This window comes from Microcaecilia unicolor, unplaced genomic scaffold, assembly GCF_901765095.1.
Source record: "Microcaecilia unicolor unplaced genomic scaffold, aMicUni1.1, whole genome shotgun sequence".
NCBI lineage: Eukaryota > Metazoa > Chordata > Amphibia > Gymnophiona > Siphonopidae > Microcaecilia > Microcaecilia unicolor.
The window spans coordinates 1-16125 of record NW_021963477.1 but is presented as its reverse complement, the minus strand read 5'-3'; the positions used below and the strand labels follow the sequence as shown (position 1 = coordinate 16125).

Here is a 16125-nt window from a genome sequence, read left to right as displayed (position 1 = left end):
ATTGGACTGAACTAGCCTCTGCCCGATGTGGCTTGGCTGTGCTTCTACAGTGTTACATGCTAAGGTTTTCCCTTCTTCTGAGGACTTTCTTATGCAAGCTCCAGTCCACATTTCAGCGGTTCTAGCCACCTGGTGACCGCTTCTTCATTTTGGTACAGTTGAGACTGTCCCCTGCTGCCTTTGGGGCACGGGCTTGTGTAGTGTTACACGCTAGGGTCTCCCCTTCTTCTTTCTCATGCAGGCTCCAGTCCACATTTCAGGTGGTTCTAGACACCTGGGGACCATTTTGGCACAGTTGAGACTGACCCCTGCTGCTTTTGGGGCGTGGGCAGTTATTCTATTTCCTGTGCAGTTCCATAGGAAGGACATTCCTTCCACTTCCCTTGGAAGTCACAAGGGTCAACTTTTTTCTTTTAAGACCCTTGCAGTCTATTATATTTTCAGTCTACCAGGAGTGTTTATAACCTCCTTGGCTCTTATGCAAATGCCTTTTCCTTTCCCCTTCCAACAGAAGATTTCTATGCTTGCTTTCCTTCCATTTTGTGACCATATCCTTCAGCCTTTCCTCATCTCCACGGACATTTTTCATGGTAGTGGGGGCAGCCCTCTTTCATTGTCATGGATTGCAGATTATTCCATACCTGATTGCTTTACATCTCTTCTTTCAGAAGAGTCTGCAGGTTCCTCCCGAAGGGCTCCTCTTCTTCAGAACTTAAGATTAGTTTTGTATTTCTCCGAGAGTCCATAGTTACCTTCGCATGCTTGTTGTATCCTGGAGGGTTATTTGATATAGCCTTAGGAAAGTCTTTCTTCTGATGGTTCATCAGCTAAGGATTCTCACCCCAGTCAGGTTCTACTTCGCTACCGGGTCCTGCAGGCTGGGAGGCCAGGTCTTAGTGCACTGGCCTTTTTCTTGGGTGTGTTTTCCAGATTCAAACTTCATCCTCAGATCGCTTCAATGGTTTCTTCTCGATTGTCGGACTTCTTCCCTCTTGGACTATCTGAGCCAGCTTGGCCTCAGCAAGGAGCTCCAGTGCTGTCTTCATTGGTCCTCTTGGCAAGTGGCTGTCTGAACATTTTTGGTGGCTTTGGCGTGCCTTGGCTGGTGCCCCAGATTTTGGATTTCTTCCAGGAGCCCAGCAGTTGACATCACCCCGAGTTACTGAATGGGTAATCGAGGCTGGCGTCGGCCGGATAGCTAGGCATTCTGGCTTCAGGCGTCTCCCGAGTTGATGTCTTTGGTGATCCCAGCCCGATATTCGCTATACTTACATCCCTGGGTAGCCGGTTAAGCATAGTACAGTGGTTGGTTCGGATCTCCTTTGCGACAAACTGTTTTTTTTTCAAGTAGACCTCACACCTTTTGTGTCAGATGGCATGGTCTCTAGGACTTGGTGTTTGCCTGTGGTTGGGTCTGCACATTCTTGTCATTTGGTTCCCGCTCGCCCTCATTTAGTGATACAGGAGCTCTCATCAGGGGAACTCTAGTTTGTTACAGATCCAGAGATCTGCCCGGGCAGCGTTCTGGGTTTAGGCCTGTTGAGATCCTCTGGATTCCTCTGGCTAGGGTGATGGTCTATGTGGAGGGGCATAATCGAAAGGGGTGCCCAAGTTTTGTTGAGGACGTCCTCGCAAAATGTCCCGATGGAGGGGTAGGGAAACCCGTATTTTTGAAACAAGATGGACATCCATCTTTTATTTTGATAAATACGGTCAGGGACGCCCAAATCTTGAAATTTAGGTTGTCCTTAGAGATGGTCGTCCCTAGACTTGGTCGTTTCTGATTTTTGGCGATAATGGAAACCAAGGACGCCCATCTCAGAAACGGCCAAATGCAACCCCTTTGGTCCTGGGAGGAACAAGCATTTCTAGTGCATTGGTCCCCCTGACATGCCAGGAAACCAGCTGGGCACCCTAGGGGGCACTGCAGTGGACTTCAGAAATTGTTCCCATGTACATAGCTCCCTTACCTTGTGTGCTGAGCCCCCCCCCCCCCACACACACACACAAATCCCCTCAAAACCCAATACCCACAACTGTACACCACTACCATAGCCCTTACGGGTGAAGGGAGGCACCTAGATGTAGGTTTGTGGTGGGTTTTGGAGGGCTCACTGTTTCCTTCACAAATGTAACGGGTAGGGAGGGGGATGGGCCTGGGTCCACCTGGCAGAAGTGCACCCACTAAAACTGCTCCAGGTACCTGCATACTGCTGTGATGGAGCTGAGTATGACATCTGAGATTGGCATAGAGGCTGGCAAAAAATATTTTGAAAGATATTTTTTGAGGGTGGGAGGGGGGTTAGTGACCACTGGGGGAGTATGGGGAGGTCATCCGGTCATTTCGGTCACCTTTTTGTGCCTTGGTCATAAGAAAAACAGGACCAGGTAAAAGTCGTCCAAGTGCTTGTCAGGGACGCCCTTTTTTTTTTTCCATTATGGGTCGAGGACGTCCATGTGTTAGGCATGCCTAAGTCCCGCCTTTGATACGCCTCTGACACGCCCCCTTGAACTTTGGTTGTCCCTGCGACGGAAAGCAGTGAGAAGGACGCCCATCTTCCAATTTGTGTCGAAAGATGTGCGTCGTCCTCTTTCGAAAATGAGCCTGTTAGTCTCTCCTGCTATTCTTCAGTGGCTTTCTGCCTCCCTTCTCCCTTGACCTTTATGTCTTCCTGCGAGCTAGATGTTCTCGGTGTGCGTGTCCTTTTTTGACAGTGGTTGGCTCATTAGTTCTGGCGGGACCTCTACAAGTACTGCAACTTCTATTGATTTGAGGAGGCTTCTGTGTCTGCGTATTTTCTAGAGGGTGTGGCATGTTCGGCTGGATTTCGGACTTCTTGCCCAGCTGTGGCACCTTGTGAGGTGGCAGCTCTTCTGGTGTTCGTGGAGGAATTATCTGGGGTGGTGACATGGTCTTGGGGCCTGCTTGCGGCATCCATTACTTTTGGATGCCTCTGCTCGGTCGCCTGCTTTCTTTCAGGGTTCAGTGCTATCCACGAGGGCTTCAGGTTCCCTACCTACTTATGAACTGCTTTGTTACATTCCACAAATTCCCTGGATTCATTTGCTGCTGACACTAAGGAATGAAAAATTGTCTTACCTGTTTTCTTTCCTTTAGTTGCAGCAGATGAATCCAGAGCCCCACCCTGTTTTATCTGACAGTAGATCTGAGTGCTTGCAGGCCAGGCCTGTGGACCAAGCATAGGAAGGATTATACATATTGGCAATTCCTATTGGTTCATTCTCTTAGTTGCTTCTTGTTTCTACATTTTTACATTTTAGATGGGCCATTGTGCTCAGTTCATGTCTTTGCAGTTCTCCTGTGGGGAAGGAGAAATGTTATAATCCTGTTTCCTTCTGCTTTGTTATGAGAAATACTGACTGACCAAGGAGCATTGCATCCTATATCTCCACATGCTAGTAGATGGTGACAACCCACAAGTTCCTGGATTCATATGCTGCGACTAAAGGAAAGAAAATTATCAGGTAAGACATAATTTTTCAGTGGTGATGGAGCTGGCCTCCCTCATGAGCTGGACGGAGAAAAATCTTCTCTGTTTGTCGGCAGCTCACATCGTGGGGTCCTTGAATGTGGAGGTGGAATTTCTCAGCAGGAACTCCTTAGATCCAGGGGAATGGGAACCATCCAGCCAGCCAGGGGTTTCAGCCAATAGTGAATCAATGGGGTTCTCCGCTTCTGGACTTGATAACAAAAAGGAATGGCAAAGTGCCCAAGTTCTTTAGCCATCGGAAAGAACCGGGCTTGATAGGGATCAATGCCCTACTTCATTCCTGGCCGTAGACACAACTATGTCTTCCCTCCTTGTTCCACGGTAGGCTGCATGTTGAAAGGATCACATTGCACCAGGGTCAAATAATTCTTGTAGCCCTGGATTGGCTGTGGAAGCCATGGTACATAGATCTGATTCAACTGCTGGACGAGGGGTCCTCTCCATCTTCCGGTCTGGTGCTCATAGAGGATCTGTGCCCCTTTGGTCTTATGGGTTGGCCATTGAAAGGGCTTGGTTGAGACAAAATGTTATCGTGATTAGGTTATTGCTACCTTGCTTCAGGCTGCATCCATAGCATATGTGTAAGGATGTGGAGGATGTTCGAGGCTGATCTTGATCTGTCTCCCTTCTCTGCTCAGATCGCGCATATCCTAGCGTTTCTCCAAACAGGATTTCAGAAAGGATTGGTGTTAGGTTCTTTAAAAGTTCAGGTCTGGCTTTGGCCTGTTTCAGGGGCCGACTACTTAAGACATTTCTCGTGGCTTACTCGTATATTGTTTGATGCTTGCAGCCTCCCTTTTGTACTCTGTGTCCAGAGTAGAATCTTAATTTTGTCCTTCAGGCTGTTCAGAAGTCTTCTTTTGAGCCACTCCGAAAGGCCTCCTTGAAAGATCTTACACTAAAGACATCATTCTTGGTGGCTGTGTCAGCATGTAGGGTTTCGGAGTTTCATGCTCTCTTGTTGGGATCCCTTTCTTTGCTTTTTGGAGGCAGGGATCTCCCTGTGTACTCTTCCTTGCTTCCAATCGTGGTATTAGCATTTCATCTGAACTAATATGTGGAGCTTCCGTTCTTTCACAGAGGAGGATGAAGAGGCTCAGTATTCTTCCTTGAAACTTCTCGATGTGCGTAGAGGCCTCATTAAATATCTGGAAGTCATGAATGAGTTTTGAAATTGGATAGACTGTGCTTTTGGGTAGATAGTGGTTTGGCCTCATGGATTTCAAGCCCACAATTGCTAGATGGCTGAAGGAGACTATCGTGTCAGTTTGTTTCTGCAGGGCAGCAGACTCCTCAGGCTTTGTGGGCTCATTCTACGAGGCGGATGGCAATATACTGGGCGGTGACTGCCTTACTATCTCTGGTGGATATTTGCAAGGCAGCAATATGGTCAACGCTGCATACCTTTGCCAAGCACTACAGTGCACTCAAGTCAGTTTTGGGGCTTTGGTCCTCAGGGTAGCACCAGTGCCAGGATCCAAACTACTCTAGATATTGCTTTTGAACATCCCACAGGTTCTGGAATAGTGGGAAGCTGTGTAATGGAAGGAGAAATTCGGTCTTATATGATGATTTTCTTTCCATTAGTCCTTCCCACTATTCCAGAAACCTGCCTGAGGCTTCTGAGATGTGTAGTCTATGTGAAGTAATGGTTCAGATAATGACTCACCTTGCATGGTGCTTTCTGCATATCTCTTGTTCTCTACAAGTTGTCCAGAGGTGAGTGGTCAACACATGCTTGTCTGGTTAGTGTTAGGTTAGTGAGTTGTTTAAGGTTGTTGTGTTTTAAGTTTCTCCTTATTGTTTGTCTATGTAAATACTGGATGCCAAGAGAGATGTGACTCAGCTCAGTTTTTGGGTCTCTTATCTCCACCTGCTGGTTGATGGACACAACTATCCCACAGGTTCTGTAGTAGTGGGAAGGAGTAATGGAGATAAATCAGGTAAGACCTAATTTCTCCTTGTTCTTGATACAGTAAAGACCCCTAATGCAGGCATTGTGCCCAAACACAGCCGTATCAGGTCATTAAAGATTTTTCATTGGTGTCTGTGACGCGAGCTTCCATCTCATTTGGCCACCTCTGCTCTTTTGCTTCTTGTGTTCATTCTGTGCAGTTCTTTCTTCTCTTTTCGGCAGTTGTGGAAGAATGCCATAACACATCTGGCTGTGACTGTTGTCTCCTGAATATCATTAGGTGACACACTGTCTTTCAGATATCTTACTTGAGTAATCCCAAGAACTCAAAAGATTTGACTGGAAAGGGTTCTTCTCTTGTTAAACTGAATAATAAAAACTTTTCCTCCGGGTTCAAGAACTAGAAGAAAAAATTGACGACTTGGAGAACCGATCGAGGGGAAACAATCTGTGTCTGGTCGGTCTCCCAGAGGCCTTGCCTGACAAAGATCTGCAGAATTTCTTGGAAACTTGGATCCCGCAAGCAGCAGCACTCTCGGATATGGCTGGCGAATTTAAAGTGGAGCGAGCACATCGGCTGGGACAGCGGCCGGCAGGAGGAGATCGCCCCAGAACAGTTATCTTCAAAGCGCTTAATTATGCCCATAAAATGAAGATTTTACAAGCGCTGCGAGGCGGGAAACACTTGCAGTACCAGAACCAAAAAATCCTATGCTTCCAGGACTATTCAGCAAAGGTATCGATTGCAAGAAAGGCTTTTGTACCACTTTGCTCGAAATTGTTTGAAATGAACTGCCGTTTTAGCCTTCTGTACCCGGCACGACTGCGAATTCAAGATGGAGGTAAAGTGGTCTTCTTTGATCGCGTGGAAGAAGCGAAGGCCTATGTGAACAAATTGCAGGGCGACAGACAGCAATCCACATAAGCAGCACTATAAGGAAAGGCAGGTACAATAAGTGGAGACTGATGCGATTTAACTTTAAAGTAGGTGAAAAACCTTTTGTTTGGCAGCAGCAAGCCATTAAGATATAAGATGAGATGGGCTGGATTCTGCGTGCCCTGCAGATGGACTGGAGGCTGCAAGACATAGCAGTATGGGCCCTGTCCGCAGGAAACAGTTATAATAAAGGGCATATTCGACAGAAGACACCAATAAACTGAAAAGAACCAGACGAGTGGGCATTGTCTGGTCGGGACAGTACAGTTTCCTAAATACAGTGCTTAAAAACACGTATTCAATACTGAACATAGTAGGTTACCTGTATATTGATTATTAGCATGATGGGCAAGATAATGAATGGAGGGATGGATGTTTGAATGTCTGAATGATTGGATGAATGAAGAGTTTGAAGCGAGCGGGGTAATGTGATAAGTCTAAGATTATCTGAAATGTAATCTCGCTCTACCCTGCAATGGTCTGTATAATAGAGAGTTTAGACGAAGACCATTGCTCCATCCTATACATGTGGAGGACACATGGTCATATGTGGATCAGTGCGAGACATCAACATGAGGCAGTTTTTACAAGGTAATGAATGAATGACTGTATGCTATTGAGGAGGCTGTTCAGGCCAACCTAAGATAGAGTGCGAATTCCATATTTTCGATTGATCAACTACTCAGTCAGAAGCGGTAACGGACTGGAGCTGAGCGGATATTGTCCATGATTTCATTATTATGGAAATAGAAGACAGCCTAGGACGTTATACTTATACGGGGCAGAGTGGCACTGGCTTATACTACAGAGAGTAGCAGGAACTACTAAAGGATGCCATCTCCTACAGCTATGAGCGGTCAAGGATGGTCTGACTGAGAAACCAAGAACTGAATGCAAAACTGGAATGGGGAGAGCTGAGTGAATATCTATTATAGTCACCATTCTTTAGGTCCATGTACTAGACCATGTAGGGGAAGAGGAAAGCCTGAGGAGCGGCTGATAGGATGCATGATTGAAAGACATCTGAGGGGCAATGTTTATGCTTAAAAGAGCGGAGGGCAGAGATGGATCCGAATAGAGGAGGAGGGATTGGGCGATCTGTATAATAAAAGGGGGGGTAGCTCCAAGTCCAGAACAGAGTGGATTCGGGGAACTGAATGGGAGGACTGGGGGGAGGGGGGAGTTTGGAGAGTCGGGAAGGTCTTAGAGGGGGGAGGGCGTTGCTCAAAGTATGTAGAGATACGGGACTGGGGGAAAGTAGGGAATGGGGAATATGCAAGTCTGGTGGGGGGGGGGGGGGGGTGGAGGCTGGGACACTCTCTCACAAATCAGAGATGGAAGACACCTGGGGGTATTGCCTATAAAGAGAGATTAGGGGTAGGATAACATGCCTAATCTAACATTTACCACTCGGAATGTTGGAGGGATCCAATCCCCAATTAAGAGGCATAAAATTTTGAAAGTACTTAGAGATAGGGGAGCCTCCGTGCCTTCCTGCAGGAGACCATCTTTCCGCGACAGAGCATGCCAAACTCAAAAGATGGTGGGTGAGTGACCTTGTAGAAGCCCCGGCAGTGGGAAGGAAGGGGGGTGTGGTAACCTTATTCAGGAAGGGTTTGCATTTAGAGATTAAGAAAGTCATTACAGATCCAGAGGGCAGATATGTTCTGGCCTCGATAATCCTTGAGCGTCAATCTATACTATTGTGCAACCTCTATGCCCCAAATACCTTTGATCGAGCATTTTATACAAAGGTGATCAGACAGATATTGGAGCTGGGTGATATCCCAATAATATTAGGAGGAGACCTTAACGATGTGGCAGACACTCAGATAGATAGATCTCAACCTACAGATAGAGAACTAGCAAGGACAATGAGAGGGTTAAACCTTTTAGGGTCAGCATTGGGACTGGTGGATGTGTGGCGAACTCTTAATCCTTTGGAGAAGGACTTTACACATGTGTCAAGGGCTCACTCCACACTCTCCAGAATAGATTATCTGCTAATATCCAGAGAACTTTTTACACAGGTTGAAAGCACAAAGATAGGGCCTATAATGATATCTGACCATGCGTGGGTAGAGTTAAGCTTCCAAGGAGGGCACTCTAGGCAAACTGAGAGCGGTTGGAGATTCCCCTCTCATCTATATAGAGACAGTAAATTCCCACCATTTCTACTCTCCAAGTGGCAACAGTATAAAATTGACAATGAGCAGCATAGATTAGATGTAACATTGTTTCGGGAGACAGCAAAAGTGGTTCTCCGGGGAGAAATTATTTCATACGTGAGTCACCAAAGAAAGGTGAGGAAACGAGAGCTTTTGCCCCTAGAAAAACAAGTGACCATCTTAAGACAGCAGTACGGAGCGAGTCACTCATTGCGAATTAAGAAGCAATTATTAGAAACCCAACAAACTTTAAATGAGCTAATACATACAGAGGCAAAGAAATCATGGGCTTATTATACATTTCAGCTCTATAAGTTCGCAAACAAGGGTAGTGCTCTACTGGCTAGATTAGCAAAGGGTAGTACAGGTCAGAGTAAGATAACCACATTGGTGGACTCTAGAGGGAAGCGAGTGAATGATGACAAGTCAATCAATAAAGTGCTTCGGGACTTTTTCACTAAACTGTATGAGTCCCAGCAATCTCAGTTGGTAGATAGTGATATTTATTTGAATAGCATAGAGCTTCCACAGGTATCGCGTGAAGAGTTATCTCAGTTGAGCACACCAATAGACATGGAGGAAGTGGCATGGGTAATCAAGCAAAGTGCTCTTTTTAGGGCGCCTGGTCCCGATGGACTCCGCAATGAGTTTTATAAACTATTACAGGACGATATTAGTCCGGTTTTGGCAGAAGTATTTCAGAAATCTGTCCAACAGGGAACGCTCCCAGTACATTTGAATACGGCACAGATCATAGTATTATGAAAACCTGGTAAACCTGAGGATCAACCAGAATCTTATCGTCCCATCTCCCTGCTTAACACTGAGGTTAAGCTTTTGGCCAAGATATTGGCAAACAGATTGGCGAGAGTCTTACCATCCTTAGTAGCTGAGCCCCAAGTAGGGTTCACACTGGGAAGGGTAATAGCCAAAAACATAAGACGGATTCTAGCGGCTCTGGAGACAATCAGATTGGAAGGGCAGCCAGCTGTACTTATCAGTTTCGACGCGGAAAAAGCGTTTGATAGAGTGAACTGGGGCTTCTTGTTTGGTATATTAAAGGCTTATGGGATAGAAGGCTGGTTTAATGAGGCTGTGTGGACACTGTATGAGGACCCCAAGGCGTGTGTGTATGCAAATGGTATTACCTCAGATAGATTTAAGATCAGAAGAGGAACTAGGCAGGGATGCCCGCTCTCCCCATTATTGTTTGTATTAACTTTAGATCCGCTGTTGCGGGAGTTGCAGCTTAATTCCGATGTGAAAGGAGTACATATAGGGGATTTTCTGTTTAAAACAGCTGCTTTTGCAGATGACTTATTGGTATTAATAACTGAGCCTAGAGACTCCCTGCATTACCTGATGGAGAGCCTGGAGGAGTACGGGGATTTCTCTGGTTTCTGATTGAATCTTTCAAAATCGGAGGCGTTGGCTAGTTCAGATGATCTGTGGAGATTGTGGGGAGCGGGGTTCCTATTACAGTGGGCAAACGAATCATTTAAATATCTGTGGATACAATTGGCAATGAATCCGACAAAGATATATGAAATCAATGTTCCAAGGTTCCTCCGGGAGACAAAAGAGCAGCTGATGATTTGTGCTAACTTGCCATTAACTTTATTGGGACGATTACATTTGTTTAGAATGATGGTATTCCCTAGATGGCTCTACCTTCTACAGACCCTTCCTCTGTGGTTGTTCAAAAAAGACTTAGAAGCCCTTAGGAAATTAGTGATGAAATTCTGTTGGGAGGGTGGAAAATCTAAAGTGAGGTGGAAATATTTATTAGGGGCACAAAAGATGGGTGGTTTAGGGCTCCCAGACATTCGGAAATATAATCAGGCATGCCTGTTAAGGCATCTGAGAGACTAGTTGATGGATTCAGATGTTTACACACATGTGGAACTTGAACGAGACCACTTTAGGCCTTGGTATCTGGCTTCCCTGTTACACTCTCCAAGGAGAGATTTGCCAGAAAGAGTAAGAGGAAGTGTATTGTTAAAGTCAATGTGGCATGTGTGGAAGACAGTGCTCACATGTTGGGGGCAGGATAGCAGAGGAAGCGTATGGTTACCTTTGAGGGGGAATGTATCATTTAGGCCTGGAGACGAAAATAGGATCTTCTGACTATTAGAGAATAAGGGAATCCATTCGTTGGAAAAGCTGGTAAGGGAAGATGGATCTCTGCTCTCGTACACTGACGTTTTGGAGAAATGTGGGCAGGGGACGGTGGCCTGGTTGGCGTACAAGCAATTGTCTCATTATGTGAGTACCCTCCCACCGGATAGTCTGCGTCCACAGTTCGGGAGACAAGAGAATTATTAGAAGAAGATGCTGCGGGGCAAATTTCAGTATCCTGGTTTTATGGCAAATTGGGTAGGCTCTCAATGGAGCGGGATTTGACAGAGGTAGCAAATAGTTGGAGTATAGAATCGGGCAAAGATATTTCTACACAGCTGATATCATCAGCTCTTCAGAGTGGGGTGGCCATGGTACACAGTGCAGAATTACAGGAGTGTCACTTTCGCACTATCCATCGAGCATATTTCTCTCAGAGACAAGCTTTCAGGGCAGGAGTATCGACTATACAGCATTGAGCAAGTGCCACAGGTTGGAGGCAAACTTCTTTCATGGGATCTGGCAATGTAGACCAATATCACTATTCTGGTTGGCATTGGCAAATACTTGACCAAAGTGCTGGGGCGCACAATAAATTTAACCTTTGAAAGAGCTGTATTTAGCGTACCTAGGCTCTGGATGGGATCCACAAAGGGGGAGAAATTGTTTTCTTGGAAAGAGCCTGCATATTGGGAAAAAAATGCATCCTCCTTACTGGACTAGTGATTGCCCACCCTCCTTTTGACACTGGAGGAATTGACTTCATGAATTATTGACATGGGAATCTAGAGGGGCGGGTCTGTCGCCGGGAAGGCAGCGGAGGTTCCTAGCACATATGGGGGGCATACATAAACACTATCTCGCCTAAGGCAAGAAGCCATATTTTGAAGAGACTTCCTTGGAACCAGTGAAGGGATTTGAATCTGAGCAATGCTCGAGGAGGGGAGGGGGGGGAGGTTCTGGGAGATAGGGAAAATAGTTTTGGGTTAGAGAGTTTAAAGACAAGTTCTGATTCTGTTAATAAGGATTTCATATTGTCTATATCACCCATGTTTCAATATGTCCATGGTGTTGCCTTCTGATATAAGGAAGTTCTGGATGATGTATGCTAATATTATTAATATCTATAGAAGCATAATACTTGAGTGGGGGGGGGGGGGGGGGGGGGGGGAGGGGGGGGAGGAGGGGGGGGGAGAAAAAGTTGTTAAACCACAAATCCGATGGCTGATATGCACTTTCTTTAACTCTGAAACATGAGAGGATACTATTGCGTTGTTTAAATGTGTAATTATATGGTTTATTGCCTTTGTATGGTGTCATCAATAAAAATATTGAAACATAAAATCTTTTCCTCCAACATGTCCAATGTATGTTTCAAGCAATCTCTCTCTGTTGACATCCCTTTAGGAACAAAGGGGTAAAATCTTCAGTGCACAGAGGGCCAATGGTATTGATTCTTGGTAGGCTGACCATGTACCAGGTCCCTCAGTAGTGCTAGCTATTTCCAGGTTCATTCTACTTCCATTGTCCTCTGCTTCAGGGATCTATTGGATTCTGCCCTTTTCTGTAGATGATAGCCATGTGGACTGCTCTCTATAGCTGCCCTAGGAGAGTGTTTTTCTACCAGAGGAATTTTTTTGTTTTATAGTACAGCTAAATCCTTCCTATTTGATTTGCAGGTGCCAGAGACCAGCAACTCTTATTGGACTCCTGAAATACCTGGATGCATTCCAGGAGCTGGTGCAGTGCCAGTTTCTTCTCTTCCAGGAAACAGTTGTTGAAGTCCTGTGAATCCCCATGTTTTTTGTTTTTCTGTTAACAAGAAAGCAGACACTGAGTATATTCAGGTAGCTTTTGGATTTGGCACTTTGTACCACCCACATCAGCATGTCATGATGGAATTTGAACAAGTTTGAATGACCAGCTGTAATTCATACAGTTTGTTGCCTTATGCCAAATGGCTGTTATAGCCAGCTTTATTATATTAATTTGTGACTATTAATTTATAGAAAGCATGTGAATAGCTTATTTTTTAAACTTCATTTAATTATGGAAGATGTAGTATTGCAGCTTTGTGTTGTGTGCATAAATTCTGCAATTATAATATACAATGTCAAATTGAAACCATTATGGTATCTTTAGGTTTCCTAAAGCTGCAAAAGATGATACGTTGAAAAATGTCTTTTGTGCTGTGCCAGGTCTCAGCAGGCGGCTTGCTGGCCTCATCTGCTGAATGCCTTCGGAAAATAGGTCAGTGTATGCTTTAATGTTTAAATATGGACATAGCCTCAAGGGATAGTTTTTCTGTACGTTTATTCAATGGCTGATAGAACTCTGTGATTTCTGTAAGTCTTTTATTTCTTATTCGATCAGGTGGTGTTTTTTTTTTTTAATTGTCTGTAGAAGCATTAAATAGAAGAATTCCAAGTAACTGTCTGAAAAGTAATCACCTTGTAGGAAAAAGCAATGTTAAAATCGTAAGATGTTATTTATTAAGATCTATATCTGCTGCTGTCTTAGGGCTATATTTATGTGTGTTATATTGTGAGGTGATACCTCTCAATTTACAGGCAAGTATTTCTTATTGCTTGTCATGAAAAATCTAAATTTGCAACTGTGGTCTTGATTTGAGAATGGGATCTAATACATGACATGAAGATAGCACTTAAAGGTTTTTCAGGATATGGGATGGAGAGAGAAGTTGGAGAAAATATTAATGCAGCTGTATAACCAACATTATTTTTAAATAAAGCTGTTGTATTAAAAGAAGCAGAATCTACTATAATAAAAAGCACATTAAAGATTGGGGTTTAATGGAGGAATTGTAGGTTAGTGTTAGGAAAAATAAAAATATAAAAAGCAAATTTTAACAACTAATCTCCATAGTCTTTCCCACTTAGTTTTAAAAGCTTTGTACCACAGCATTAACAGATAGAATCTAACAGGCACTGCAGGATCTAGTTTAGTCTTCCCACCCCTAGGACAACTGCATTTATAGTCAGTTATTGTAATTAGGGTATCAAGCAAGGAGTGCTTTTACAGAGTTTTTAATACATTTCATTACCATCTAAGAAGGAAACACTAAATAAATCATACAAATGCTACTACTACTACTAATAATACACTATATAAACTAAAAGACACTTTTATATTAGGCTAATATCCTTAATACTGTAGCAAGTTTTAAATTATTGAAAATCTCAAAACACTAAGAATGGAGTCACAGTCCAGCACGAGAGGGGTGCTATCCATCTTCTGCGTTGAGTGTCAATGTAGATTATCTCCCAGTTGGTGAGATGTTCATATGTGTGTGCCCGATGCAAAGAGCTCCTAGCTCTTAGAGAACGTGTCCGTTCTCTTGAGGCTAGAGTACAGACGTGTGGAGCCGAGGAGACAGAAGGTGCATAGAGAGACCTACAGTGATGTTGTAGAGAAGTCCCACCTCCAGTCTGTAGCCCTTATGCTACCTTGGAAGAGGGAGGTCTCCTAGAAGGAGAGCATCACCCTGTGAAGTAGGAAGAACTCCTGTAGCCAGGACCTGCCCACCAGGGGATGTACTATCCTCTCTCGCACCGAGGATATGTCTCCAAGTGCTGGCTGAGAGGGAAAGGTTAGGACAGCCGTTGTAGTTGGTGATTCGATCATTAGGCATATAGATATCTGGGTGGCTGGTGGACGTGAGGATCGCCTGGTGACTTGCCTGCCTGGTGCGAAGGTGGCGACCTCACGCGTCATGTAGATAGGATTTTAGATAGTGCTGGGGAGGAGTCGGTGTCTCGGTAACATGTGGGTACCAATGACCTAGGAAAATGTGGGAAAAAGGTTCTGGAAGACAATTTAGGTTTTTAGGTAGAAAGCTCAAATCCAGATCCTCTAGGGTAGCATTTTCTGAAATGCTACCTGTTCCACGCGCAGGGCCAAAGAGACAGGCAGAGCTCCAGAGTCTCAATGCGTGGATGAGACGATGGTGCAGGGAGGAGGGTTTTAGATTTATTAGGAACTGGGCAACATTCTGGAGAAGGGGGAGCCTATTCCGAAAGGATGGGCTCCACCTTAACCAGGGTGGAACCAGGCTGCTGGCATCGGCTTTTAAAAAGGAGATAGAGCAACTTTTAAACTAGAAATGGGAGGAAGGCCGACAGTCGCTCTAAAGCGCATGGTTCGGGATAAGGTGCTGTTACGGTTGTGGCCGTGACCTCTCCCAGACGTACCTTATTTCTGGTGGTCAGCTTCTGTGCTGGCTTCTGTTTCCTCTGTCTGTCCTTTCTGAGCTAGCTCTGTCTCTCTGTGCTGGCTGCTTCCAGCAGCATGACTCTAATTGCTTCACTATACTGCACCTGTGCGTGTTGCCTGAGTTAGCTCTAGCTCTGTGTTTCAGTGTGCTGGCTGCCTGTGTCTGGTAGTTGTGACATCATCAGGCAGGGCCTTGATAAGGAAGTGGTGTTCTTCCCTTCAGGGCCTTTGCAACGTTCGTGCTTTGCTTTAGGTCCAGGTTAGTGTTGGTGCAGTGTGCACTGGTGACCTATGTGTTTAGCTTCCCTGCTTTTCCCTTGTGGCTCCCTTACTTTCTGTTTTAGTGCTAGGAGCACTTCTGTTGTTTAGTGCTGTGGAGCACTGCTGTAGCTTGGTGCTTAGGAGCACCTGTGTTAGCTTATGTGTTTAGCTTTCCTGCTTTTCCCTTGTGGCTCCCCTGCTTTCCCTTCTGGTGCTTTGGAAGCACTTCTGTGTTTGGTGCTTTAGAAGCACTTATGGTAGTTTGGTGCTTTGGAAGCACCTTGGTTAGTTTAGTGTTGTAGAGCCCTGCTGTAGCTTGGTGCTTTGGAAGCACCTTGGTTAGTTTAGTGTTGTAGAGCCCTGCTGTAGCTTGGTGCTTAGTAGCACCTGTGTTAGTTTATGTGGTTAGGTTCCCTGCTTCTCCCTGTGGCTCCCCTGTTGTCCCCTGGTTAGTTTAGTGCTGTGGAACACTGCTGTAGCCTGGTGTTTAGAAGCACCTGTGCTAGTTTGTGTGGTAGGTTCCCTGCTCTTTCCCTGTGGCTCCCCTGCTTACCCTAGTGGGGCTATTAGTAGCACTTTTGTTAGTAAGGGCAGTGATGGCGAACCTTTCAGAGACTGAGTATCCAAACAGCAACCCAAATCGAATTATTTATCGCAAAGCGCTGGTACTCATGGGCGGGGTCCCAAATATGACTCCACCCCTATGATGCCACCCCCTTACACCAGCCATGGCGCATATAAACAGACATAATTGAAAATATAGTAGTATAGGAGAAAAAAATAACATGATTTTCTTTCATTATAAATCATTTCTGTAAGCTGTTACAGCTCCAGTATACCCAGTGCAAATAAGACAGCAGATGTAATTCTCAAATTGGACATATTCCAAACACTAAAATAAAAATAAATGATTTTTCTACCTTTGTTGTCTGGTGACTTTGTTTTTCTGATCATGCTGGCCCAGTATCCGATTCTGCTGCT

The 16125-nt window shown here is 45.0% G+C and overlaps 1 protein-coding gene across 1 annotated transcript in view; it reads left to right on the top strand.

Annotated features, from left to right (window-relative positions):
* Window positions 1-12895, top strand: part of LOC115459341 (YY1-associated factor 2-like) — a 51560-nt gene extending 38665 nt beyond the window's left edge. The window contains exon 3 of the mRNA XM_030189182.1: window positions 12793-12895. Coding sequence (XP_030045042.1) covers window positions 12793-12883 — 91 coding nt within the window. The 3' untranslated portion in view covers window positions 12884-12895. The remainder of the gene's footprint in view (window positions 1-12792) is intronic.
* Window positions 12896-16125: the final 3230 nt, after the last annotated feature.